At 42.6% G+C, this 27,460-nt stretch overlaps 1 protein-coding gene across 1 annotated transcript in view; it reads right to left on the bottom strand.

Moving 5' to 3' along the window:
* Nucleotides 1-26,324, bottom strand: part of hectd2 (HECT domain containing 2) — a 47,737-nt gene extending 21,413 nt beyond the window's left edge. The window contains exons 1-14 of the mRNA XM_073481440.1: nt 26,191-26,324; nt 20,487-20,628; nt 15,928-16,066; nt 15,683-15,785; nt 15,354-15,443; nt 14,220-14,284; nt 13,967-14,012; nt 11,096-11,205; nt 9,765-9,913; nt 9,483-9,606; nt 7,755-7,851; nt 6,643-6,750; nt 4,908-5,040; nt 1,206-1,294 (exon numbers count right to left, since the gene is read on the bottom strand). Of these exons, the coding sequence (XP_073337541.1) occupies nt 1,206-1,294; nt 4,908-5,040; nt 6,643-6,750; nt 7,755-7,851; nt 9,483-9,606; nt 9,765-9,913; nt 11,096-11,205; nt 13,967-14,012; nt 14,220-14,284; nt 15,354-15,443; nt 15,683-15,785; nt 15,928-16,066; nt 20,487-20,628; nt 26,191-26,274 (1,479 nt within the window). The 5' untranslated portion in view covers nt 26,275-26,324. The remainder of the gene's footprint in view (nt 1-1,205; nt 1,295-4,907; nt 5,041-6,642; nt 6,751-7,754; nt 7,852-9,482; nt 9,607-9,764; nt 9,914-11,095; nt 11,206-13,966; nt 14,013-14,219; nt 14,285-15,353; nt 15,444-15,682; nt 15,786-15,927; nt 16,067-20,486; nt 20,629-26,190) is intronic.
* Nucleotides 26,325-27,460: the final 1,136 nt, after the last annotated feature.

Below are 27,460 nucleotides of genomic sequence, written 5' to 3'. Positions count from 1 at the left end.
CACAAAGTGGCTCCATACAGCTCGTCCGGGGTAATTAAAGTCTCTGGAACCAAAGATCGCTAAAGAGCTCAGAGATTACTTTTGAACTTTGTGGATTTATCTTCACTCCTATTTAGCAACCTGACTGCAGCAGTGATCTGGAGGTGACCTCCAGTGTCAGGTGTTTCTGTTCTGTAATGTTAACGGCTGACTGGAGCTGGAGGGGAAATGTACTTTACTTCATGGACATAACGTTACAGACAGGAAAGAGAGAACCAGAACCAGAACCAGAGTCTGAAAAAAATTACTCGCAGGTATGATAATACACATTTCTGGACCGTTCTTGCACATGAATTGCTATTAGTATTCTGTGTTATTCCTGCTGAAGGTCGATACTGAGAGTAAAAAGAAGAGAAACTCGAGAAACAACAGAAACAGCCGGACGCCTGGTAAGATTTTTAAATCAGTGTGAGTTGAATAACACAAATGATGTTGGTGAGTGGTGTGAGCCAGCTTCACCAAAACGTGTCGAGTCACTTTATTGGCTGTGCACTCCAAAGAAAATTCACTTCACACTCAATCTACATAATTTAAACAGACTAAAAACCCTGCCAGCAGCATGTAGAGCCTGCAGCGCTCATTATTGAAAAAACGCATTGCCAATATATTTTACAATTCTCAGCAGAGTGTTAAATTGTTCTGACGTATTTGTTATGTAAGAGCATTCGGGTGTGAAATCACTGAGGCCGTTCTCTTTAGGAGAAATGTTTTCAGTTTCAGAACTTGTCCTGTTTGATTTTATATCCCGCGCTGCAGATTTACAGCCTAAACACACACATTATAGTATCTCTTTCTCCTCTGTGATTTAAAATAGACGAGTGTTATAGTATGTGAGAGGGGGAGGGTGTGTGAGTGTGTTTCTGGTGCAACACAAAGCTGTAAAACCACTTTGAATCTATATCGTATATGATATATATACGACTATATATAAATACTGTTTAATGGGACATTAAAATGATTATCTGATCTCAATGTGCAGATTATAAAAAGCTACTTTCGTGAGGGGGAAAAAAGAAAACAGAAAGTGCTGAAATCTAGCACTCTGTGGATAAAAGCACACTCTTGAAGACGACTTGAAGTTCCCTAACAACAGGTCTTACATACATTACAGGCACTAAGCAGTGTACGTACACCCTGATGATTGTGTTACTGTTCATAAAGGATACAGTCCCGACCAACTGGAACTCTGAATAGTTGTCACACTTCCAACTGCTGAACCAATGACAGCGCGAGTCCTTCATGTAGGTGAACATTCCTGAAAAAATAAACAAAAATGTTATTTGGAATTAGATTTAGCTCATTACTGACGATTGAAAGGTCCACTTTGTCAGACGAGTTGATTTTTGAGTCTCATGCGCCTTGGGATTGTAGATCGGGTCGCTCATCATCCCAGAGCGTCAGTATTTGAAGAGTTGGTTCGGTCATTTTCTTACAACATCCCTGTTTTTTTTTAATAAATCAGTGAAGCCTGGATGAACGAGAGATTGATGGACAGACAAGGGAAAGAAAAAGGATGAAAGTGAGGAGGAAACAACAGGAACTACAGAGGGATGGGTGAAAAAGAAGAAAGAGGTAGAAAAGATGTAAATGAGCTCCTTTAGGAAACATCTGGCTCTTCAGCTGCTAAATGCTCAGTCTGCGGCCAGCTGGAGTTCAGGAGGGCAGGTTGTCCAGGAATCAGAAGGCCGCTGGTTCGATCCCCCAGCTGAAATATTCCTGGGCAAAACACTGAACCCCAAATTTTTCCTGATGATCAGGTTGGCACCTTGTGTGGTCAGTAGACGCTAAAGCGCTAAATAAATGCAAATCCATCTAGTCTGTCTACTATTCGCTGCTGAGCAGGTCGTGTGAAGTGGCTTTTTACTAACCTTTTCTCTGAAAATGGCGCTCTGAGAGCGCTGAGAGTAAAAAAAAATGGTGAAGTTGTTTCAGGACAAATAAACAACGAGCTGAAACTCACTATAAAACTCTGTGAAGTCGCCGGGAGCTGCAGAGTCGGCTGAGTCATTGTTATTAAAAAATACAATCCCTCCTTTACAGTCAAAATGTGAGTGTGCGTTTTTCTCTCAGCTGTCGATCTCTTGTCGACGTTCAGATTGACAGATTTGTGTTAAGTTTTTTTTTATGTCTTTCGTGATCGATTAAAAGAAAACAAAGACAATGAGCAGAAGAAACTCAGCAGAATAATCTTTTCCAGGTCTGACTGAGAGAAACAGCCGCGGTCTGTTCTGAGCGGAGACACACATCTGGACCGCTCACATCTCTGAACACCAGAATCTGACACTGCTTCAAGCATAAAAGAGCCTGTGTGTGTGTGTGTGTGTGTGTGTCTGTGTGTGTGTGTACACCTGCCTGTGTGCAGCTGTACGTGTGTGTTTGTGTTTCTACGTGTGTGTGTGAGACAGAGCCGGGACTTTCCCTGTGCTGCTAATGAGGGGAACACAGCTTTCATTGAGTGTGTTGCTTTGGGCCGACGTCCCCTGGCACCAAAAACACAGACGACCGTGGAAAGATGGAAAGACGATGGAAAGAACAACTCGAGAGGCTCGGAGAGAGAGACACAGATAGAAAGTCAGGGAGGGAGAGAGGAGAAGAGGCAGATGCACGGACAGACATTCGCTTGGTTTCCAATCCAAAGTAGCTTTAATGCAAATTCCAAAGTAGTGAACAAGAAAGGTCCGAATCAAAGACACAAATGTTGGAGAAAACGTTATATCAATATACACGTGACGGGAGAATGTTTCTTGTGGTTGAAGGAAACATTGACAAAAAAGGTGGTGGAAAGTTCAGCTGTTACTTAAATCTCACATACAGTAACTTCATAATGTCCATCAAGTGCCACAAAAAGTCGAAGTGTCAGAACCCTTCAGCGGCTGTAGGACGGGAACAAAGAAGGAAGTTCGGTGTTGTTGGGAGGATAGATCGACAAAACATCAGACTTTAGTTTCCTGTTATAGACAGTTATCTTTATCTTTATTTATTTGTGTAGCGCCAATTCACAACAAAAGTCTTCTCATGACACTGAGCAGGTCTAAACCAATCTCCTTGATGAAGTGGAGAGAAAAAACTGCCTTTTAACAGGCAGAAACCTCGAGCGGAACCGGACTCAATGGTGCGCGGCCATCCGCCTCAACAGTCAACATTGTTGGGTTTTATTCAGTTGAATAACTTGTCTTATTCAAGTTCATGTGAAATGACTGAATCGGTGGATCGTCAGCATCTCCCAAACCTTCATAAATCACCGCTCCCTTAACAACATGACCATTGCAGCTACCAGCAACATTGGATCTTCGTCTGAGGGGCGAGGGGGTACGTGAAAATGTGGTGTAGGGATAAAAATTGGATCCATGATCTTCCCTGAACTTCACAGATTCGTTTTAACGTCTAAACCAAACCAAACCTTAGAGTGATGTATAGTCATGCAACTGATTTATGTTTCAACAGTTGATTGAAAAGGAAACGACTCTGATCGTTTAGATCAGACAACAAGGTCGCACACTTTATCTGACATGACACCTGTCATCAACATGAAGGAGTCTTTATGAATGTGCCATAAACAAACATTACATTAAACGGTCTTATGTGGTTGGTTTTGACATTGGCTGTCATGAGACGGTTATTACTGTGTTGTGAATATTTTCCTTAAAGCCTCAACTACAGTGGCACAACTTGGACTAGTCATTAAAATGTTATTAAGCGTTATTACACTGTCAAGTGCTTCTCTAACAGAGTCATGAATCATTTTCTTCTACAGTGGTATAATTTGGGATTTTTCATTTAGATGTCGGGCCAGTTTGATGTCAGGGAACACAGTACGAAGGCGATGCAGAGGTGGACAGATGACTTTATTTGTTGTTAAAGTAACTGCTTACTGCTTATTGACAGGTTGTACATATGTATTGATGGAGAAGAGGTCGGTCGTGCTGCAGGAGCGGTTTGACAAGTTTCTGTGGAAGTTTTGATGGTTTTTCTTCACTATAAAACTGGATCTTCATGAGAATCTATTGCTGTGAACAGATTGATGTTTGGTGGACTGGTTAAAACTTGTTTTTGGAGGGATGAGAGACGAAGAGAGGAAGAGAAAGAGACACACAAACAAAGAGACGCAGAGATAAAGAGATAATTAGAGCCAGGCAGTCGGTGAAGACAGGAGAGTAAACTGTGCCTGAAACAGTTGGAGAGAGGAAGGAGGTCATAATCGGAGCTGCTCCAGTCTGAAATGAGAGTTTGTTGCTGAGTTTCCAAAACCAACACTGAGCGTTTTTCTTAGCCATCTGACACTTATTCCTGCTGCAGTTTCACCGACCTGAAAACTCACAGAGCTTGTCCACTGAGACCTCCATCTAATAAAAATTTATTTTCCATTTTTATCCAATAAAAATCTGTTTTTCTCTCTGCTTGTTTTCAATAAAGCACGGCTTCACTTTCCATTCTCTCTGCATCAAACTGGATCTGCCCTCCAGATTATCTGTTGTCCTCAGCTGCCCTGGCTTGACATGTTGCTGATCTCCGCCTCTACATTTTCTTTATTTGCACTCGATTGAAGCCGTTTCATGGACATTGTTTATAGCTCAGTTAACCTGACACGCCAGATGGTTTGTTACACAGAATCACTGAGGTAGTTCTTCCAAGGAAATTGTTTGGAAAAGGGCAGACGCTTTCAAAAAAATACTTGGCAGGTGATTGGACATCCAAACCACGCCTGGAGCTGCCGTTGGTTCCTGATAGGTTGCTTGTGGTCACGTGATCTTGCAAAGCTTACTGAAATGGTTCAGTAAGGATGGGCTCCAATAACGTGCTCCACAGTGGACATACTGACATACTGATGGCCCGAACTCTGACTTCTGTGAACTGGAAGCGTGTCTCACCGTAGTCTGTGTGGAAGATCTGTCGCACCAGCAGCAGGAACCACTCCTTCGTCAGGCCGCCCATGTCGAGCCCCGCCTCCCCGACAAACGTCACCCGCAGCTTCTTCTTCAGGTCGCACCTCTTCCTCATCAACTACATAAAGGAAGAGACAACACAAACAGATAAGACTGAACAAAAAGTTAGTTAGTTTTACGTTGCATTCAAACTGTTGTGAAACCAATGTTTTCACTCTCCGCTGCATCATTTACACAGCTGCTCCAATTAAAACCTCCCAAGTATGAACATTTTGTGATTACAGACCAAATAACTTCAGAACTGTGCTGACAATCTTCAAAAACTAAAGGCATTAGTGCTGAATCTTACTCAAGAAACTAACATTTAACGTCACTTAGACTTAGATTTTAGGGCTCACATCAGATTTATAGTTAGGTTTAGGTTAGACTGAGTGTTTGAGGTCGACACATGAATGAGGAACATTAGAGGCGTACTTTTTATCCTCATGAATAGTTCTGTATGGTCACCGCCCTCTCTGTGTTCCCACACCACAAATTAGCTTGTTTTTTCTCTCATTACAAAACACATTTCAAACAATGTATTTTTGTTTGTCATCACAACATCATGACGCCCTAAAATTTCCACTTTCCACTCGTCTGAGAGACGAATTCCTTCCTTCATCATTATCTTTTTCTCAGTACTTCAGTGGAGGGTGTATGTAAACACACTACTGACAAGCAAATATATGCAGATATGCTCTAATTAAACTGGACCAGCACAACACAGGGTGTGACTCTGTTCACGGAAAATGCCAATGTCAAGGTCAGGGTAAAAAGCAGCAGATCAAATACCGACTCATCCAGAAGATGTTACACGTGTTTTACTAAAGTCTCTATCAATAACAGTCTGAATCTATAAGTCTATGATTGGTGCCCATCTGCCTGTTCACACTGCAGAAGTATCTGCTGTCGTACCGCCAGACCACAGAGCAGCGTCTTTCCTCAGGCTGTTGCATAATGACAAATTAATCTTGAATCTGCCAGATGGAAGCAACTTGAACTCTTTGGACAGGGGGCGCCTGGGATCATCCAGGATTATTTGACTCTTCAAAGTCCTGACCTCGTACAGATAAGGAAAGTTGTTCAAGGTTGCGCCTGCAATTTTGGAGCACACTTTAACAATACCCTGCAATCTGTTTCTATTTTTAAGCGAATGTGTCCTGTACCAGATGACAAAGGGGAATGTGAGCACCGATTCACTAAAACAGGAGTAAGAAGGTTCTGTCAGCGTCAGAAACACATGCTGATGTTCTGTTCTACAAACAATGAAGCTTAAAGGTCAGTCATCGATAACAGTTAACAGAGCCAAGATATGTGTAGTGCTGTTTTCTGATTGGCTGTGACGCCTAAAACATATTAATCTCAAAGACACATGCAAACGTGATTGGTCACAGAGGCCCATATAGTAAAGGAGTCTTTGTGTGTGTGTCAAAAAAGCTCCAACTTCCTGTCGGGAGGCGAATTTGAAATAGAAAAGTGAGAAATAACTTTACGTTTGTTTAAAACAAATCACCATGCAAACGTCTGCAACGTTCCTCTGGCGCTTATTTTCTTATATAGCGAGCACATATTATGTATTTCATGCTTTTACAAGTACTTTGGTTAGAAAACATCTGAAACAGATGTGACAAGAGTATATGTGTGTGTGTGTGTGTGTGTGTGTGTGTGTGCGTGTACTAACCTCATCCAGTGAGTCGCTGAGGAGTTGTGCTCGTCGTACTTTAATGTTGAGGAACAGAAGATTCATGTCAACTCTCTGCCTGCGAGAAACCTTACTGACCAGGCTTTGCTGTAAAACACGAGAAACACACTTGCAATCAAAGTGTGGAGACGTGCACTCGTTCCTGGTGTACGTGCACATTCTGTCAGCTTTCTAGTTTTCATGCGTCTGTGTTACGTAGTTTTTTGTAAGAAACTAAATAAGGAGTATTTGAAAAATGATGCACAATATGAAATTTCTGCCACGAGGCGTCTCTCAATCAAAACAAAACAAAAGGTTTTTTTTCTAAATGTTGCTCAGCTGCTCAGAACTACCAAGCTCTGGTGGAGAGAGTCTGGTGCAGAGCCCGACCTTCTTGAGGAATAAACACTCTGGTCTAGTCCAGAGCCGTTTACCGACGGGAGGAGAGCTCAGAGATGGAAAAAGTGGATTTATCTTCACTCCTGTTTATCAACCTGACTGCAGCAGTGATCCGCGGAGGTGACGTTACGTGTCGGGGTGTTACTGTAATGTTGACTCTTGAGTCTCTGGTGAGTGCTGAGTTCAGTCAGAGGTTGACCTGAATTCAAACATACAGACACACACATACACCCACGATGTGTGCTGGTGCTCGCTAACTTCGGGCTAATGTGCAGTAAAGTAATCTGGATTTATGGGCGGATTAACACTGTCAAACGTGATTCGCTGATGGAGAACAAACCATTAAACTACCACCATTGCTGATGGAAATCTATCTGAGGTGACGAATTTGAGGTAATGTTTTAAAGCATTATTCCTCACTCTCTGACTCTCTCCGGTAAAGTTACAGCGACATGAAACGCACCGTGACCTTCAGTACACTTGTGTATTTCTCTGGTTTGAATATTGTTGGAAACATTTGGGATAACGTAAGTACATAACTAACAACATATAGAAGAACGGTCTGGTTGTTTTTAGACATTTTTTAATTCAGAAAGGTTACATAGTAAATCTCAAGGCTGGTTTTAGTTTTAGGTTAGGGGATTGGACAAATATGTGTGTGTGAGATTGTGTGTGTGTGTGTGTGTGTGTGTGTGTGTGTGTGTGTGTCTCACCCTGGCCTGACTGATCATCTGTTGCTCAGAGTCTTTCTGGATGATGGCTTTCTTCACCGTTGTTGAGAGGATGAAGGGAAACTGACAGAAAGAAAACCTGAAGAAGAAGAAATGTGAAAAGTTAATAACCCTGAAAAGATTTTATTTTTTAATATGTTTTGCCACCATCCGTTTCAAAAATCTATATTTTTTTTATAGACTGCAGAACAAAAACACTTTATTCCTGACCAACTCTCAAGTGTTTTTTTAAAATTATAGGCTTCATCCAAACGAGCAGCCTCTGAAATCTACGCCCTCCAACACGAAATGAGCAGAATTCCCGACCACACCAGCCGGGGGACTTTTAGAGCCGATCGTTTGAACTGTAAACTCTGGATCCATTTCCTTTATCAGACGTTAACGAGCCATGACGCAGCGTGAAACAGACTTCATGGCTTCTGAAAGTGTTTCCACGGTTGTGGATAAACTGCAGCTGTGGGAACGTTACTCCGTCTCTGCTCAGGGGGAGATCCTCAGTCTCACTCCCAGGAATCTTCAGAAGGAGCTAACATCACTCTTGGTCACGGGTCGTGCTTAGTCAAGCTAATGCGTCGTCACATCTGTTAGCATTTCTGGCTCTATTAGTAGGCGAGACCAGAGACACTTTCTCTGGGAAAAGGCTTCTCTTTGTCTGTTCCACCGCTGCATCATTTATTATCCTGCAGCATCTAGCAGTGAGCTTAAACTGATGTCTTGTGCTTTTTACCCACCACTGAAGTGATTTGTCAATAAATCGCTCGGCTGACAGAAAATGCAACTCAGATGTGAGGATTTGCTGCATTAAACTGAATTAAACTGTGTTTTTTGGCTTCTGGGGCTGTTGGTTGTCATAACGGTCATTTACAACTATTGTTTATCAGTTTAACAGATTAAACAATTAATTGATCAACAACAACAACTTGAGTCTGCAGAACTGAACCAAACTTTAAGAAAGATCTTTTGGTCATTAGAAACATTTTTTACTCATTTTTTTTTAGGTACGTTAAATTACTGCAGATACTACGGTAGCCATAAATCTAAAACAAAACTCTGCACCAAAGCTGCTGAATTAATCCAAAATGTATTAAAAAAAACAAACAAAAGTGAAATGATTCAGGTTTCTGAATATACCAACAACCTTCACCCAGCAACACACTCTGAACCTCTCTGATCAGATGTTTCTTAAAGCAGCATTCTCTGGGACCTGTATGCTGTGTTTCCACTGCCGGGTAAAGCTTGGCACGACTCAACTCGCTCTGAAAGAAAGTACCTGGTACCAAAAGTACGTCACATCGAATAGAGCTGAGCCGAGCCGAGCCATACTGTGCGTTGGAAACACAACTACTGTTGATTTCTCTCTGGTTGTGGACACCACAGAGTTTCTACTCTGCAGACTGAGAACATGCATCACAGCTTTGATTTTACACTCCTTCACAACATTTTGTCTACCTTTGCTGTCTGGATGGTTAATATGTGTAATATAATTAAAAACCTGTGGGAACACATGCAGCAACAAGCCAACAAAAACTGCTGCTGACTCAAAACTCAAACAACATTTTCACTACTGATGTCGAATTTGGTTTTATTATTCACCAGCTACATGAGCCACTCTGGACACATTCAGTCATTTTAGTGAAAATCAGCCAGACTGAACAGCCCGTTAGTTTAGTGGTTAAACTGGACAAAGAGAAGGACGGACAGATAGCTGACCTATTTGAGTTGCCGTAGTTCTGCCAGGTCCTGTACTCCTCCATGAAGTCTATGTGCTCCAGAGTGATGTTGTAGAAGTCGGTGAAAGGCATGATGGGAGGAGAGGAGACACTGTTGGCTGCATCTGAGGAGAGGAGAAGAAGAAGAAAGTACGTCAGTGTAAGAAAATAATCTGTGGCTTATTGCACCATACATACAATGAATATACAGCAAGATGTTAAGGTGATGTGAATGTGTGTGTGTGTTTGTGTGTGTGCGTTTGTGTGTGTGTGTGACACGCACTGAACAGGCCGAGCACTTTGGTAGCGGAGGGGATCCACCAGGAGCATTTGGCCAGAGGAGGAAGTTCGTCTGGTTCTGCAGGAAACATACGGGTGGAGATGAACTGCAGGAGGCGCTCCACCAGCTGCCTGAAACGCCTCGCTGACAGCCTGACGGACACACGCGTGCACACACACACACAAAGTTAATACTGGTTAACATCAGCAGCTTGGCAGAGTCAAAACTGCACAAACTGCACAAATCCTGAAATATACACACGCATAAAAATAGACACTTAAACTTCAAGAGAGAAAAAAAATAACAGCGTTGGATGCAGAAATTGGGGTTTTTTTGGATCCGAGTGGAACCGAACACAACTTGTAATTTGAAGCGGCTTGCTTGTAAATCATCACCACAAACAGGACTCATTCTTCAGGGCTGCTTACTCAGGCTGAGGGAGACGAACAGAAGCTGGCTTACATCTGTAACTGTAGGATGTGTGTCGAGTTTTAAAAGCTGCGAGAGTTGATTAAACTATCTGGAAGTGGATTACATGATGAATTAACATATACACAGACACAGCTGCAGAGTTATAGAGCGCTACAGGGATGATGTATTTTGTCAGGTTAACTCGGAAGTTAGTCGCCATTAGTCCATATTTTAAAAAAGCCATTTTCTTTGAGACAAGAGAACCGGGAGTTGAAAAAACGCTCACTTATTTCTGGTTTTCAGGACTGATTCCTGCAGCGATCTTTACATATTACCCTGAGAAAATGTTTAACTTGTCTCTGTTAGTAGTGTAAATGTTTGTTTTAAGCTTCAAGTAAAAGCTCTGAATATCAGCAGCATGACACAACTGCCAACAACAAATATGAATATTTATCGTTCTTTTTACTGTAGAACTGGGAATATGATACCTAAATTTAATTTTAGTACACATAATCAAAAGCTGTGTGTGATATCTGCATCAGGAAAGTGAGTGAAGTATTTCCAGTAGGAGCTGGAAACACGTCAAATTTACGTTCCCATCGTACGATCAATCACTTGCTAACCCTGCTGCAAAGAAGAGATGACAGGACCTAATACTCCTACACATACTGCAAGTTATTTACACAGCTTCGAATCACAGATTCTCCTCTGAGGGCTTTATAATCTGTTCAACACACAACCGCCTATTCCTTAGAGTCAGTTATGGGAAAAAGAGTGAAATATAATACAGCAACAATACAGAAATCTGCTGGTTCTGTTGATGGACACGCAACAAATAAAATAGAATAACAGGTCAATAAAGAGAAAGACTGTGGAAACTTGGGTAACATCAGCGGTGAACATAAACACACACTCAGACTTACTTTTTGAGCCAGTGAACCAGGAAGTGGTGGTCGGCCTCGGACAGAGCTGCGATCTGCCTCAGCAGGTGAGCGTAGATCACGTAGGTGCTGGTGCTCGAATACTGAGGGTTCTGCACACACACACACAACCGGATATGTCATATTGTGACAAAGCTAACCACTCACACATTTACATTATTCAGGATAAAGACGTCTGACCTCAGGAGGTCGAGCACCTGTATTGGGACACATGCAGCTGGTGATGTTGGAACACAACTTGGAGATTTTAAACCCCTTCTCTCGGTTGAGCATTTCAATTTTGGGACTAAAAAAGTGTCCATCATTAGCACACTCAAACCTCCAGGGTTTCCAGTCTGCATGCTACCATAAATAAAACAAATAATATCAGTTTATTACTACTTGGATCTTATTCTCGTAGTTTTGTGATCGTTATGTGGCGACATTCTGCTTCAGGCACCAGAATAAAATGCTGGCAGTCAGGGTTTGTACATGTCACATGTACTGTCTTGACATTTCTCCAATATGAGTCATATAACATTCACATAACATGTTTATGACCTGACTTTCATATCAGGAGCTGGAGGTGATGGTGGAGTTAAACTTTTCGTTTTAAATATTACGTTTCAACATTTGTAAGAGTGACACCACTGGATATTTTCAAGGAGACCTCTGGACATTTTCCAGCTGTGTTTGTGGGGACAAAAACATGATCTTTTCCAAACCCTAACCTAATAAGCACATCGCTGTCACTACATTAAATTGAAAAAATGAGCCTAAAGAAACATAAAGAGGAGTTGGGAAAGAGAAAAGACACTGGAGGAGAAGAAAAGGACCTGGTGCATCTGATGAGTGCTGACTTCTGAACACAAACACACCCTTGCTTCCTGCTGTTGCTGGCTAGCTTACTGCTAATGTACAGAAAGGCATTCTGGCTGTTTAGTAACACAAGACAAAATGTACTTCTTTCTTTCTTTGTGAACACAGCTAGCTTGTTAGCTTTAACTAGCTTGGTACCCTTGATATCCTGACAGCTGGGCATGTTTCAGAAACCAGCCAGGAGTTAGTTGGAGTCATGCACTGCCAAGATGGTGGATGATGGCTTCACACTGGCTCTCTAGAGACCTATGGGTGACGTCACGGTGCCTCTGTCCACTATTTTTACAGTTAGCGGTCAACGCCTGGATTAGAACGACTGGGTAGAGGATTCGTCAGATTTAACACGGCTGAGTTCTTTAAAACAGACTCAAGCTGGATTAAACGGCTCTTACTGTGTTTGTTTTCTCAAAAACATAACTCACTTTGACTTACAGAACACGAGGTTCTGTGTGTTTCGAGTGGTTTTTTTGGATGCAATTAAAAATAATAACAAATGACATGATCGGTGAGATATTTCCCACAGAGCTCCAGTATCCAGTCTCCAGTCTCCACAGGGTCTAAACACAGAGATGAAGAGGGAGAGAGAGGAGCTGAATGTGTAGCCTGAAGAGCCTATAAAGGAGGGAGAGTCGTCATCAGACAGGAAACCAGCAGTCCTCAACTCCAACATGACCTCACCCAGTCCCAATGTGTGTGTGTGTGTGTGTGTGTGTGTGTGTGTGTGCGGTTGTGTTCTCCTGAGAGTTGGAAGACGAGGCAAGTCCTCAAAATCAAATGGGACAGAACCTGACATTTGGTGTGTGTGTGTGTGTGTGTGTGTGTGGGTGTGTGTGTGTGTGTGTGTGTGTTTTGATGGAGCGTGAAACCACAGTGGAACTACTGTAGATTCCTGTCTTTATCTGATTCTAATTCTCAAAACCATATATGGAAATCAGACTGGAGAGAGAAGGAGAGGGAAAAGGAGAGAGATCAAAAATACGATCGAGGAAGGATCAAATAAAGGAACCCACAATGAGGAAAATGGAGGACGGAGACAGAGAGACACCAGCGCTGATGAGAAAAGAAAAAAAGACTGGAGATTAAAAAGGGTGCGGGAGAAAAAAAAAGGAGATGGATGTGAAGAGACTATAGAGAGAAACTATACTGCTGATATATTTATAGTATAAGAAACACTGTTGGATACTACAGAAAAAAAACTGTAGGAAAGAAAGAAATCTGTGACACAGACTAACATTTCTTCTACTATGGCTACAGAAAACACAAAGTTCAGGTTGACGCCTGGAAAATAGTTCCAGTACGCAACTAAAGCTAAACTGGTGCATGACCTCACACGGGGCACCACTGCAACATTAATAATACTTCATGGGACATTATTGGTGAGTATGAAAAACTATACGCCTGATCATATGCTTCATGGAGTCTTGCAGGGTAAGCGTCACTCTGCTCCTGATGGTATTGTTTTTTCTCAGCTTACTCCTAACCCCCAGTTTCCACCGGGCCCGTCACGGCTGCGTTACAACCACGATATGGTCACCGGAGCTGATCGCGGCCGTTCTAGTCAACGCTCATGTTTCCACCGGCCGCGCCATCGCATGTTTCAGCAGCTGAGAATACGTGCCAAGTCAATTTATTACGGAAGTGTACCACAGTGGTGTCAATGCACAGAGCAGGAAGTCAGACAGAGGAGCGGCGGAGTGCATCCGGTCAGTTTTCAAAATGAAATACGGTGCAGCCTGGGGCCCTACCGTGCAACAAAGTCGGAAATATTAACACTTAAAACAGACAAATAACTACATGATTTAACTACGTAGCCTGCTCAACCACAGTAGAAGCACAAAAATCAAGGAGAAATGATGAAATAAACACAATCTGACCACGTCAACAACATGAGGCACATGCGCCAGGTAACAGAGGTGTGCCCTGTGGAATCAAGGGGTTATTGTGACAGGAAACCTCTGACTGTCTGGACTGTCTCTCAAGGATTTTCATTCTCACCTGAACAAGAATGAAATATGCTCGCAGGTCGTCTTTTGTCCGAGGTCTGAAAACAGAACACACACAAAATCAAGTCAGGCTGGCTCCATATTTTAAGGTCAAGTAGCTGTACTGAAGAAACAGAGATGGAACTTTATACAACCAAATTGGATTGTTTGGAATTACATTGACGCCAAAGAGATTAGATAGAAAATGAAATAGATCACAAAATATGCAGTTTAAAAAGGCAGATGTGTCAGAGAAGTGCTCTCACCCTTTCCACTCCCTCAGCAGACTGTTGATGATCCCTTTCAACGCCGACTTCTGGATGTCCTGAGGCTAAACACACACACCAAAACATATTCAACATCCAAAATAGAACGAATCAGAAGGTTGAGTCAACATCCCTGAATGTCAGAGACCCACAAAGAGAGAAAGAAATGGAAACTGTGGCTGCCATATTTATCTAACCGTAACTTAACCAGAAAGGTCACTGAAGAAGAGGAAGAAGTGTTTACAAGTGTTTCTTATTTGAAAAGATCCTCCGCTGGTTTGAGATTCACTGACTAAACTGAACTGATGAATGAAGGGAAAATATTCTTTTACAGCGTCTTTTTAAATGTCATTACATCAGCTACAAGGAGTGTTTCCACGGACTCTGTCTGGGGCGTCTATTTGTTTTGGAAGCAAATTAAAGAAAGACGCAATTAATTTTTTAGTACTATTTTTCTTTTATAACTACAGCTGCTAACTCTAAACATAAACCTACAACTAACAGACTCAGCTGCTCAGTAATAATCAACTTTCCCCAGGGGTGTACGTCTTCATTATAGGCAGGAAGGTTGCCAAGCCAGTAACCGCAGTTCAAGACTGCGTTTCAACATTTATAAGTGAGAAACCACTGGACATTTTAAGGAGAACTCAGGACAATTTCCAGTTGTATATATTTTTGACGAGAAGTCGTGCTTGTTGCAACAAAATCAGGTGCTTTGACAAAACCTCTGTTCATCTCCCGCCACGTTTGTTGGGACCAAAACAGGTAATTTAAGTCAAACCATGATCTTTTCCTAACCCTAACCATGTGGTGTGGTCATACATGAGCATTTATTGTAGGAACTGGGGATGAGGCATCAGTATTAAACTGAGACTGTTTCATAACCACTTAAAAGTGCCTTGTAGTACATTTAATGGGCATTGCCTTGCAGAAAACACCATGATCATACACTCTTTGCAAATGTCCACAAGGTGAGTGATGGCAGTTAAAATTCCAACCTGAAAAGTCCCACTGAGGCGGGGCGTAGCTGATATTTCCCTAAATGTCAGTCGGTACACCGCGGATGTACTTTTTCTTTGTTTTGGTGTTTGGATGTTTGTATCTGTAGGTGTGTTCTCACTGCAGCAGGCTTACTGTGCACAGCAGCGCGTCGTAAACAGCGTTGACAAACTTGGCGTTGACTCCCGAGTCGTCTATGGTGTTAAACGATCCATTCGCCTCTCGCTGGGAAAACGAGGGAGGAGGGAGACAATGAGAAAAGACAGAGACATGAGAAAAGCATGAGAAAAAACGGAGGAAACAGCAGGAAAAAAAATGCTTTCCCATCGTAAAAACAGTTATGGCGTCTGGGGAAATTTTAACAGCATCTACAACAGTTTTCTCACAACAGTCCTTCAGCTGAGAGCCAGACTCTGTGTGTGTGTGTGTGTGTGTGTGTGTGTGTGTGTGTGCAATTTGTTTACCTTAAAGGCAGCGTTGATTTCTATGAAGGATTCGAAGGTGGTCAGGTAAAACTCCCGGACCTCCCTCCAGTCGCCCGATTGGACGGCACGATCCATGTCCTCTCTGACAACACACACACACACACAAACACACACACACACACACACACACACACACTGCTTAAACAAACAAACCAGACCCGGCTGCAAAATAACAACAGGAAATATCGATGTGTTTGAGCCCTGTTTAGATGCTGGAAACTCACTGAAACTCTTTGGTGGTCTTGGTTCTCAGGGGGATGATCGGGTCGGAGGGGAACGGAGCTTTGACCTCCGGGGGCAGAGTGTCGATGGAGATCCGCTGCTTTTGACGAACATCACTGCAGATCGGAGGCAGCTCTCTCCCTGAGTGAGAGACACAATAAACCACTCATTAAAACCAGGTTGTTAAGTTGTTTTAGAAGCTATTTTTGTTATATTTGTAGAAAATCTCTTGACATCACAACAATTTATTTACATTTAGCATTTGGCGAGTGAGAACGTGTTTCAGACTCACTGGATTTATAGTGGATGAAAAGCAATTAAAGAACTTGTTCATAAATGAATCAAATAATCGAGTAGACGGCACTTTGATTGACACATCAAAGCAGTGATGGCTGCTAACAGCAGACCTGTCGTTCAAAAGATGAGGGAGATGAAAAAAATCTCAAAAACAGAGATTAGTTTTACCGTTCCTCTCTGGAAACGTGAAGACTATAAGAATATACAGCGAGACTAAAACAGAAAGGACAGACAGTGAAAGTATGAGAAAGATGTCACTCATGATGCTTCGACACACACACACAAACACACACATTAAGTTCAATCAGTGTGTAATCACAGAGGCCAGACTGCACTGTGCTATACAGAAACACACATACACATGTTCACCCATCCTCCCACACGTCTGACCACCCATCCATTCTGTTTATAATTAGCCCGCTATTGTGTCCCTCTCCACAGTAACAATATCACCAGCGGGGCCTGTCCAGGTGCATTTTGGGTGCTCGTTCTGTGTGGGGGCGTGCACAGATTGTACAAGCAGAAGATGAAAGGTACACGAGAACAGAGGTGGAGGGACGGATGAATGATGACGGGATCATCGTGAAGTGTTTGTGTTTGTAAATATGAGTTCAAATGTAAAATCTGCCATAAAAATATATATATATATATTATATAAAAATATAAAAATATGGATTCAAATTAAAAGAATGCCTTGTTTAAAGTCAGTGAAGCACATTTCATCTCCATTCAGCAGTCAAATAAGAGAGAGTTAGAGTACGTTACGGTGGAGCTGAGAGGCAGAAGTGAAGATAAATCCACTTTTTAATTCCAAAAGTTAAAAAAAACGAACTCGACCCCAAAAACACCAGCTTTCGAGGAACTGCAGTGTTTTGGTGCTTCAGGCTGCTGTTTGTGTGACATTACAACAAGATACCTCATCATGGAAAAACACGTGTTTCTGACGGCGGTGTCACCAGAAAAAACAGAGGATCATCAAAACTCGCTGTGAGTCATCGTCAGGGGAGCACGAAAATCTGACGTGTTTCACAGCACCTGGCCGTGTATTAATTAATCTTTCGCTAACGGCAGTAGATGGAAAGGTGATGTTGACTAAGTTAGGCAACGACTCCATCAGGACAAAAAAGAAAAAAAAGACAAGAAGAGCTGATAAGAGCAGAAACAAGGAGGAGGCTCTTGACCCTCATCCTTCCATCTTTGCACCGTTGCCCTCCCCCTGTCCTCCTTCGCTGCTTCCTAATTACCCCAGCTTTGTCAGCTTGTGTGTCATCCAATTTAGTCCTGACAGCAACAAGCCTCGGTTGTCATGACACCCTTTAATCAGAAGAGTCACCTTCAAGACCTCGGAGGACACCCTCCCCCCTCTCATCATCAAAGTTTACTCCAGCAGAGCCTTTTTGCTTGTTGTTGTCTGACGGGTAAGAGGACAAGTGCTGTCATCGAGTGCCGTACATTAATTCACGTTATTGTTCCTGCTGAGGTTTTTAAGAGCGGAGCAGAACACCGACATCGGACTGAAGATGGGCTGTTTACCAAGAACGGTCACGACAACATGACAGGAAACCAAATGAGGAGTTTGTTCTCACTTAAAGGAATATGTTTATTTGATGAAATACATTTAATTAGTCAAAACACTTCACAGACAAGGTTTAATATTATTAAAAAATTGGTTGGTCCTTGTTTCGTTGGGGCTAATTGTTCAATTTAAAAGCAGCGGCCACAGTCAGGTACAGAGTGAGCTGATCTACAAGGTTTAAAACCTGTTTGATTCAGACTAAACTTGTTCAAGCTGGTTATTATTCTGAATATTGGACCTTGTGAACACGTTCTCACTCCCAACCTGTCAAATATATGGCAGCTACAGCTCCAAACTATGACGCTACATTAACCCCTCTAACATCAGCTTTGGCAGTAATACACAATGCAACGTCTGGTTATACTTTCAAAATAAAGCATTCATCGTGAAATGGTTGTGGCTTGGTTAGGTTTAGGAAAAGATTATGCTTTGGGCTAAAATAACTACGCTCCTCACATACGTTCAGTCATGTCATTTAAGTAACGTAACTTAAAATCAAATCAATCTTGACTCTTGGTCACACGTGGGACTCACATGGACTGCTCTTGCTCGTTACACTACTGCACCAGCGTGGCGCTTCCACGATGCTAAAAAAGAAGATTACAGCATCCAACACAGACCGACATTTGAGGACGTCATCTTTGGGCTTTGAGATCAGCCCTACACTAAAACTCATAGCTTTTTCTTTTTAGCATTGAAGAAGTTAAAGATGTCTGAAGGAGAACCAGTGTTCGCCTGCTGAGATCGATCAAGTTCTTTAATCTTTTTCCACAACAAGCCGCACTTTGATGCCAGCGTTTCTAGAGAAGGTGTTATTGTTCTCAGCTCCTGAAATGAAACTCAGATGGATCTCTGCTCAGCTCAGCCGCAGCACACAAAACACTATTTGACAATATTAAAAGGAAATACAAACCTCCTGTAATACTTTACAGATGAAACAGCAAATTGTGGTGATTATCCAAACGGGCTGGACAACTGTAACGGGCCCGAGGAATGCTACACTATCTGATGTGCGTGTGTGTGTTGAGTGTTTTCACTTTCATATGGTTTTCATTTGGGGCGGAGGTTTGCATAATTATTCTGGCATCAGTAGCCGTGGTGACAAAGCGGGCTGGTGAGCAGCTCCGCTGGGTCTGCGTTCTCACGGCAGTCAGAAATAACCTCGCCTTTAACGGGAAGTTATATCACTTTAATGTGAAATCACTGTGACGTTTGTCATCTTCATTCATAACTGATATTTTATGATTTCATTAAATTCCCTACTCAGGAAAAAAAACAAATTCAATTTAACCTAAATTAACTTTCATTTTTCTTGAAACATGCTGAGAAGGTAGAATATCCAAACACCGTCCAGCAGAGACTCTGAACTCTCTGAGCACTGATTTGATTTCAGCTCTTGAATCTTTTTTGAACCGTAAAGGTGAAAAGAAAATTGAGAAGAGAAGCTTTAACTGAGACCTGAACCGTCCTCTAAAAGAGCCTGTAACTATGATGTGACCTGATGATTTTTAAAGTACGCGGTCATCAACTGGAAAACATGAACAGCTTTTCTTCTTCTTCCATTTCAGAGACGAGTTTCTGCCTCCAGTGTCGTCGCTCGCAGCTCAACATAAACACAGTCTGAGTACATACATCAAGCGTACTGTAAACAGAGGAAGTAACACATCATTACATCCGAGACAGAGACGGAGACCGCAGTGTCTCCAACGAGAACAAAGACAGTGAACACAACACACATTCAAACTGCAGTTTAATGACACTCAACTTTGAAATTAACTTCTCGGAGGCAAATAAAGGACGACATGAAGGTGAGAGAAAGAACCGACTGCACATAATGTTTCGGTGAGCTTTTCTCCCTGCAGAGGGTTCAGGACAAATATTAAACTGACGAGACCAAAAGCTGCACAAAGACACGAAGCATTGTCTGGAGAAAAATGACAGCTTTTGTGTACAGATTGGTTCCCTATAAACCTCGCTCTCACTATGATATTCAGTCTGCCACTGGGCTGGATGTCTCCCGGAAAAATGAAGGTCAGATTACGGCACGGATGAAGCACGTCTGCCACTGCACAACCCGAACAGGAACTATCCCTGAGTGACGGTGGAACGACCTGAACAACTGTGGAAACAAAAGAAGCCTGATGATGGAGGAGGCGAAGAAGGTGAAGAGGGAGAGTGAATGGATGGAGAGCGCTCCGGTGTTGTGTCAAAGTCTGTTCCCCTGCTGATATGTGTCTCCTTTCACCACCGACACTTGAGACGCTTCAAAACCAGCATCCTTTCTACAAAACACGCCGACTTAATATATTAATATTAATACAACCAGCTGTTTTACTGTGTTCACAGGGTTTCTAGGACAAACTTGGATTCTTACAAAAAAAACTTCTTGGGTCAACATTTCCCCGTCTAATCAAGTCATTATTTATTAGGCCACTGCTCAGCGTGTTCTCAATTTCAGTCAAATTGTTTCAAGAATTTCCAAGACTCATTTTTGGGACTGATTTTCTGTTTGCTTTTTCTCAGTATGAGCAATCTGAAGATAAGAAGAGCTGATAAGAGCAGGAACAAGGACGAGGCTGTTGACCCCCATCATCCATCTTTGCACCTTTTGCAAGATGACTGTATTCGTTGGGCTCCACGCGGTCCACACGTGGCGTCACTCACTTGATCCCAGGATACTGAACTCACCGTGTCGGATCCAATGGGTGCTGGTCAGGGTGCCCGTCATGCCGCCGGCCAAGCTCCTCACCCCCGCGTCCCTCCGCTGGCTCAGTGTGGAGATGAAGGTGCCCAGAGACGGAAACGGCTGCTTCGCTCCTCGCCCCAAACCCTGGTGCGGGAAGATGACATCATCACAACAAGGAAGAGAGAGGAAAAACATTTATTTAGAAGACATTGTGAGGGAAACACGTTCACATACACTCAATCACTGATGGCAGCGAACTACCAAACAAGGCGCGACTATGAGGACCAATTTTGGGTGATCAGCCAATAATGTAAATAAAATCCATTTAGTCACCGCAGCTCAGAATGTGGAACATTTATTACCGAAACAAAGAAAAAAAGAAAATGGCCGGGATGTCAAACTTTTGCTGATTTGTAAATTCACAATTTTCTGACAAAGATCTAAAACTCAAAACGTCTCCTGAAGTGAGCGAACGCGTTTAAGATTAAATCCACTGAGCCGATGCTTTCTCACCAGAAATGGAAACTTCTTAAATCAATCCAGACTTGTCAGCTGCATGAACAGACAATAACAATATCACCAAAATGTAACTGATATAACATGAAATTTAATAAAAAAGTTCAGTGTCATTAATCATCTTCTGGTCTCTCCTGGTGGTTCAGACGGTTTCAGGTCTCTGCAAGCTGCAGAGGAGCTACGAGTGCCAGCAGAGGAAGACATGAAGAGGAGAGGAAGGAGGGATTTAAAGGAGGGAGGAGAAAATGGATATTACAAAACAAAAAAAAAAGAGGGGGGATAAAGTGAGACGAGGCTAAGAAGAGGGGATATGAGAGTGAAAGAAACAAGAGAAGAGAAGAGAATGAGAGAGGAGAGAAGACGGTGAAAATAAGAGGATAAAGGAAGAGAAAGAAAAACATGAAGGGAAGGACAGAAGAAAGAGGAAACGAGACAGAAGAAGACAGGAAGAAGAAACCAAAGAATAGATGGAGAGGAGAGAGAAGATGGGAGGAGGGATGAGAGGTGGAGGCAGAGGAAGAGGAGGTGGAGAGATCAGCAGATGCACAGCAGCCGCTCCTGACAGCAGCGAACACACACACACACACACACACACACACACACACACACACACACTCCAGGCGTGATGTGTTCAGGGGCTGCAGAACAGAAGGAGCAGGAAGACGTTCAATCGGCTGCTCACAATGAATCAGTTTCCAAAGAAATGAGACTTGGCATCGGCGCACACACACACACACACACACACACACAAACACACGCACACACACACACACACACACACACACACACACACACACACACACACACACACACGCACGCCAACATAGGGAGAAAACAAAGGGCCGTTTGTATCTGAAGCAACAACCTCAGACGGTCTGTGACAGACTGTGTTTTCGGAGGAGTTATGACACAACAGACGCACACATCCAGTACACAAACACATGTGTTTGTGTTTGAGTTTGGACAGAAGCCCCTCGTCTCTCTGCCAGAGCGTTAATGAGATACAACAGGTTTTTTTTTCATTCACATCGGATCAAACACATTCTGGCGACACTGAGCCGATCTGCACACAGAACAGAGTGAATACATGAATACAGACACAGATCCACTGAAATCATTAAGAGGAAACGACATCTGAGGAATCACAGGAAGGTTTACATGATGTTCATCTGGACGCCACAACCGTGTCTGAACTGCACGTGTCGCAGTGTTTACATCAGACACTCGCTGCATCTGTTAAATATACACATCATGTCAACACACCGTGAACCTCTCAGCTGTGAGCTGGAGATGTGAATGACATTTTTATCAGCTTTATCTGTACTTTATGTTCAGTGCTTATTAGCTAACAAACTGAACTAAGATGTCGAACATGACTATCAGTATAACTGCTGAACCTCGGCAGGTTGACGCTGTAACAGTAGATTAGCATGCTAGCCTGGCTGTGGACTTCTCGGTCGTCTGATGTTTATTTTGCTTCATCCTCTCACTTATAAGTGATGTCTGCAAAATGATAAAATTACACTCCTCTCTCAGTGAAGCCACAGAACGGCCGCCTCACTCTCTGTTCTCTCTCATTACCACCGTCACAGCCCCGCCCACAACCAGCTGACTGACAGGTGAATCTCTGAGAAACGTGGAGCAGAGACGTTGACGGTCACATCCAGATCAGTTATAGTTTGGTTTCAACATATATAGCAGCAGGAACTTCTTGTCATCGTCTCTCTTGATAAAGCAGAGCACAGACGACCTCCTGGTCAACATCTGACTCTAATGAACAGTTTTAGCAGCCAGTTTTATCTCAGTGAGTCTTGTGATGTCAGTTCTGTCCAACTCTGCAAGTCTGAGAGGAAATGCTGTCATCCAGAGAGAAACCACACCAAGAGGAGCTCCACACACACACACACACACACACACACACACACCCTCCTCACCCTCTCACTTAAACTCTAATCAGAACCTGTAGATGATCGTGTGACTGTGTGTGTTTGGATCTAAGCTGAGAAATACTGCTGTTTTCAAAAATGTATCAATTTTTTGGGGTATTTTAAAAGGTCCGATTGTGATTCCGTTGTTCAGATACTGACACACTGGGTTGTTAGGTTGGGCCAGCCACCAACCCAAAGCGTCAGTGTTTGACAAGTTGGGAACGAGACTCAACAAATCAACGATCTTGAAATCTATAACCAAACAGTCGGGAAGAATCAGAGAGTGAGCCTGAGAACTACGTCTGTAGAAGACGACCCAACCCTCTCGTGTTTTATTTGGGAATATCTTGCTGTTAAGTTTGTGGTTCGGGGATCTGCAAAAAAGACTGTGCAGGTTAGAGGATTCAGTCAGTCATTAGTCAGTAGAGCTGACTGATTCGTAGGTTTGAAGACACTTTTCCACTTTTTCTGTGCAGCTGATTCAACATCCCCTCAATTACTCATTTACAGATTTGGACGTCAGTTATCACGGCGGTGGTAGAAGCTTCGAAGCATTCAGGTCAGCCGTATAGTAACTGAAATAACAAACAGACAGGTTCGAGGCGGGAATGTGCAGTAAATCTCAACACGCTGCAACACAGTGATCTGACAGAGTTACTGCGTGTCTCTCTGCCAACTTGTCACCTTTCGTCTGGGACAGACCAAAACCAGAATGCATGTAGGGACCTTAAACCAACACGAGGAAATATTACTTGAGAAAATCAAGTTTATCTCTACTAGAACTCCACAGACAAGGAACACTGAAGCTGTTGGTAGAGTTGCAACGAATGATCAATTTATCTGACACAAGTCTGCAACTATTTTCATAATCCTTTAATTGTTTCACCCATTTTCAAGCAAAAATGTCAAACATTTGCTGGTTCCAGCCTCTTAAATGTGAAGATTTGTTGCTTTCCTTCTTCTGGTTTTGCAGCCCTAACCAGGTTGCATTCTGTAGATGAGAGGATGTTAATAAAAAAGAAAAAAACAGAGAAAGTTTGCTATAAATTCATGATCGTCTGTCGAGCCAGTTAAGTCTGATTTAAATTGATCCAATGGAACTAAATAATTATTATTTCATCAAACTCTCGGAGGTCTGGAGAAACTCTCGTTAAGGAAAAGTCGGTTTGTGCAGAGACACGGTGCAGAAACAGCAGCTGCGGTTTCATTTCTGTCCAGGTGAAAACAGACGGACTCTTCAGTGAGCGCCAGCTGTCTTCAATTCTTCTATTTTTATTGGTCTGCGATACAGTGACAGCCTGCTGTAACTAAGACCTTTTTCTATCCAACCTTTGAGCCTGAATTTCCTCAGATCCAAGCTCGAGGGGCCAGAAGACTTCTGAGGAAGAATCAGAGAATGAGTGGAAGCAGCGCAGAGAGAGAGAGAGAGAGAGAGAGAACGCATGCAGCCACTTTATGGCATTTCCAGACACAAGCGGAGTCGGTCTGAGCAGTGACAGACTGTTTATTGGTCAAAACCATCTGATCTGCACATTCCTGCTCCCTGACACAATGGAGATGACATCAACCAAACCGAGCAGCCGGTCTGGTTCGAAGTGACACCGAGAACAAAACTCAAAACACGATCATAAACACTCCAGCGGCTCTCAGCTAACTGCTATGCATTCAAAAAACACGGCGATTACATCATCAGACGCACCGCTGGAGAGCTGATGTCAGGAGCCATTATATAAGACGGGGGCATCACTTTTTCCAACAGGAGAAAACCACTGTTTAGTGTGTGTGATAGGTGAGTGCATGTGGGTCAGACATACAGTTTATACATTAACAAATACATTTTTACAAGGTTCACAGCCGAGTGTGTGTGTGTTCACCTGACTGCAAGACTAAACTCCCGTCAGAAACAAGAAAGTTAAAGTTATCAAAGATGATCAGGTACGCTGCAGGACAGAAGTCGAGCGATACGTGACGATATCTTTCTAACCGAAGAATATAAAATACTCATTTCATTCGCTGCATCAGGGTGTTAACTCCACAGACTGTGACATGAACTGAGACGAAACAGATTCTCAGCTTAGCGCCTCTTCATCACACACACTGACTGCATCTCGTCCATGTGTGTCATCATTCCAATGTAAAATAGCCGTAAACTGACGACAGGCCGAGCTGTCTGACAGCAGTTAAACTGTTCACAACTATCCACAAATAAGTGAACTTTAATCTGTGTTAGATTAAGTTTGCACCAGAAGGAGTCGTGATGCAGTGACTGCGGTACGTCGAGCTGTCGGGGGACTCTGTTCAGAGCGCCGCATGTTTTAACACAAATATATCTGCTGTAAAATTAAACGTAGCATGAGAGGAGGTGATATGACATGTGACAGTCTCGATATGTTGTGCCATCCTGCGATATGGCCTTAAATAATATCACAATATATTTAGGCTATTATACATTATATCTCTTCAAAAACACCTTCTAAATGCTCGGACGTTGGACGTGGATATTATAAATATACACAATATCATACACTATTGTAACAGTGCAATGATGATGACTGGTATCTAAATAAATATGAGAATATTTAGATGTTTAGATGTGGATTTAATGAAGTCTGTCAGTCTGATTAAGTTCAGAAAATGACCAGGAACAGACAGCACGTCTCGTGATATAACAATATCCAAAATGTAAGAGTCTCATATCACGATGATGATAATATCAATGTGTTTTTCCAGCTCTAGTTATTATAGAATAATTTGGGATCAAGTGAGGAACATGCAGTTGTGTGTTGAGGTGTCTGTATGGATGCAAAACTGTCAACTAAAACAAATAACATAGTTTAGTATGCTCTATACGCAGTAAAACACAAGCATCATTTAGTCATTATCACTTATTAATATCCACTGGACTATATGACTTTTATTCTTTTATTTTTATCTCTGTTTTCTAAAATCAGCGTTGTTTTTAAATGAATCGTGGTTTTAAAAAAGCAACGATCAACATAAATGTAACTGTTTCTGCAAATGATCATCTTTTAAATGAATCATGTCAACATGAGTCAGGATTTATGTGTTAAGCTGCATTGATTTCTGTCACATTATTATTGAATGACTTTCAGTAAGTAGCAGTATCATGATGCTGTTTTCCACATAATCATCGAACAAAGACAGATTCTGTGTGTGTGAGAGCATGAATCAGTGTGTGAGAGCATGAATCAGTGTGTGAGAGCATGAATCAGTGTGTTGGAGCATGAATGAGTTGTCTTACTGCAGGAGGGGAGCTGGTGTAGATTGGTGGCAGCCTCTCTCTCTCCCTCTCCACTCCTGACAGCGCTGAATGTTCTCCATCCATCCTCTGCGTGTGGAAGAGCGGAGAAAAGTTGTTTTTTTCTCTTCTCCCTGGAAAGACTCAGTCCTCTGCAGCCGCTGTGTCTCTGCTCCTCACAGGGCTGCACATGTTGTTAGCAGAGCCAGCTCTGACCCAGAGTTACCCGTCTGTCTGCCCGCTCTGCTCCGTTATATCACATAAATCAGGGAGATTCACATCCTCGAAGAAAACGGGAGTGAAATCTACCTTCGTCGGACAGGTGGGCTCTCCGTTACGCGCACAGCCTGACGCGTAAACGTCTCCAAAAAAAAAAGCGTCGCGTAAAGTCTCCGGTAGAAAAACCGTGAAGAGAGTTAAAGTTGTGTTAGTTTTAAAGGAGTTTTTAAAACGCGTTCGGGGTGTCGGGGTGGGCTGCTACCCGCTTCTTCTTCTCCTCCGTCTGTCCCTCTCTGCGTCGTCTGTCGGGGAAGCAGCAGCGCTGCGGGCCGGCGCCATGTTTGGAGGAGGAGGAGGAGGCGCCTGGAGAGCAGAGCCTGGAGACAGCAGTGTGCGCCACACACACACACACACACACACACACACACACACGCAGAGAGAGAGAGAGAGGGAGAGAATAACGGAAAATAGGAGGATAGGATTCACAATAAAAGTGGGAAAGAAAAAGAAAACCTGTTGAAACACAACTGTGCACAGCTGAAGGGAATCAGAAAATAAACAAAAATATATATAAATGTATATGTATGTATATAAAATATATCCCTGTAGAAGTGCAAGAATAGAAATGACCAGAGAATATCAGGGATTACAAAGATTTAAGATTAATGAAATAAAATATCATGAGGTAAATTAAAAGTATGACTTTTTAAATCGAACAAATGTTTGAGGTGAGGTTATGTTTTATCTCAAAATGAATGTAGTGACTTTCAGGTTAACTCAGTGGCTGAGGTGCATTGTGGGTAATGTAGGCCCCAGGTCTAACATTGTTGGACTCATTATGGACAGCTGACAAACAAATGATCAAAGATATCATCTTTTTATTCCACACGTTGTTCTTCCCTTTCAAAACCTGGTGCCTACATTACCCACAATGCAACTTAGCCACTGAGTGACATCACTGGAGACGGACGTCAATAAATGAAAAAGAAAACTTTTTGAACATTATTTTTGAGTTTTTAAAGGTACAGTCCACCCAAAAATAACAACAATAGTA

Source organism: Pagrus major, chromosome 15 (genome assembly GCF_040436345.1).
Source record: "Pagrus major chromosome 15, Pma_NU_1.0".
NCBI lineage: Eukaryota > Metazoa > Chordata > Actinopteri > Spariformes > Sparidae > Pagrus > Pagrus major.
This window is presented reverse-complemented; position numbering and strand designations above follow the sequence as displayed.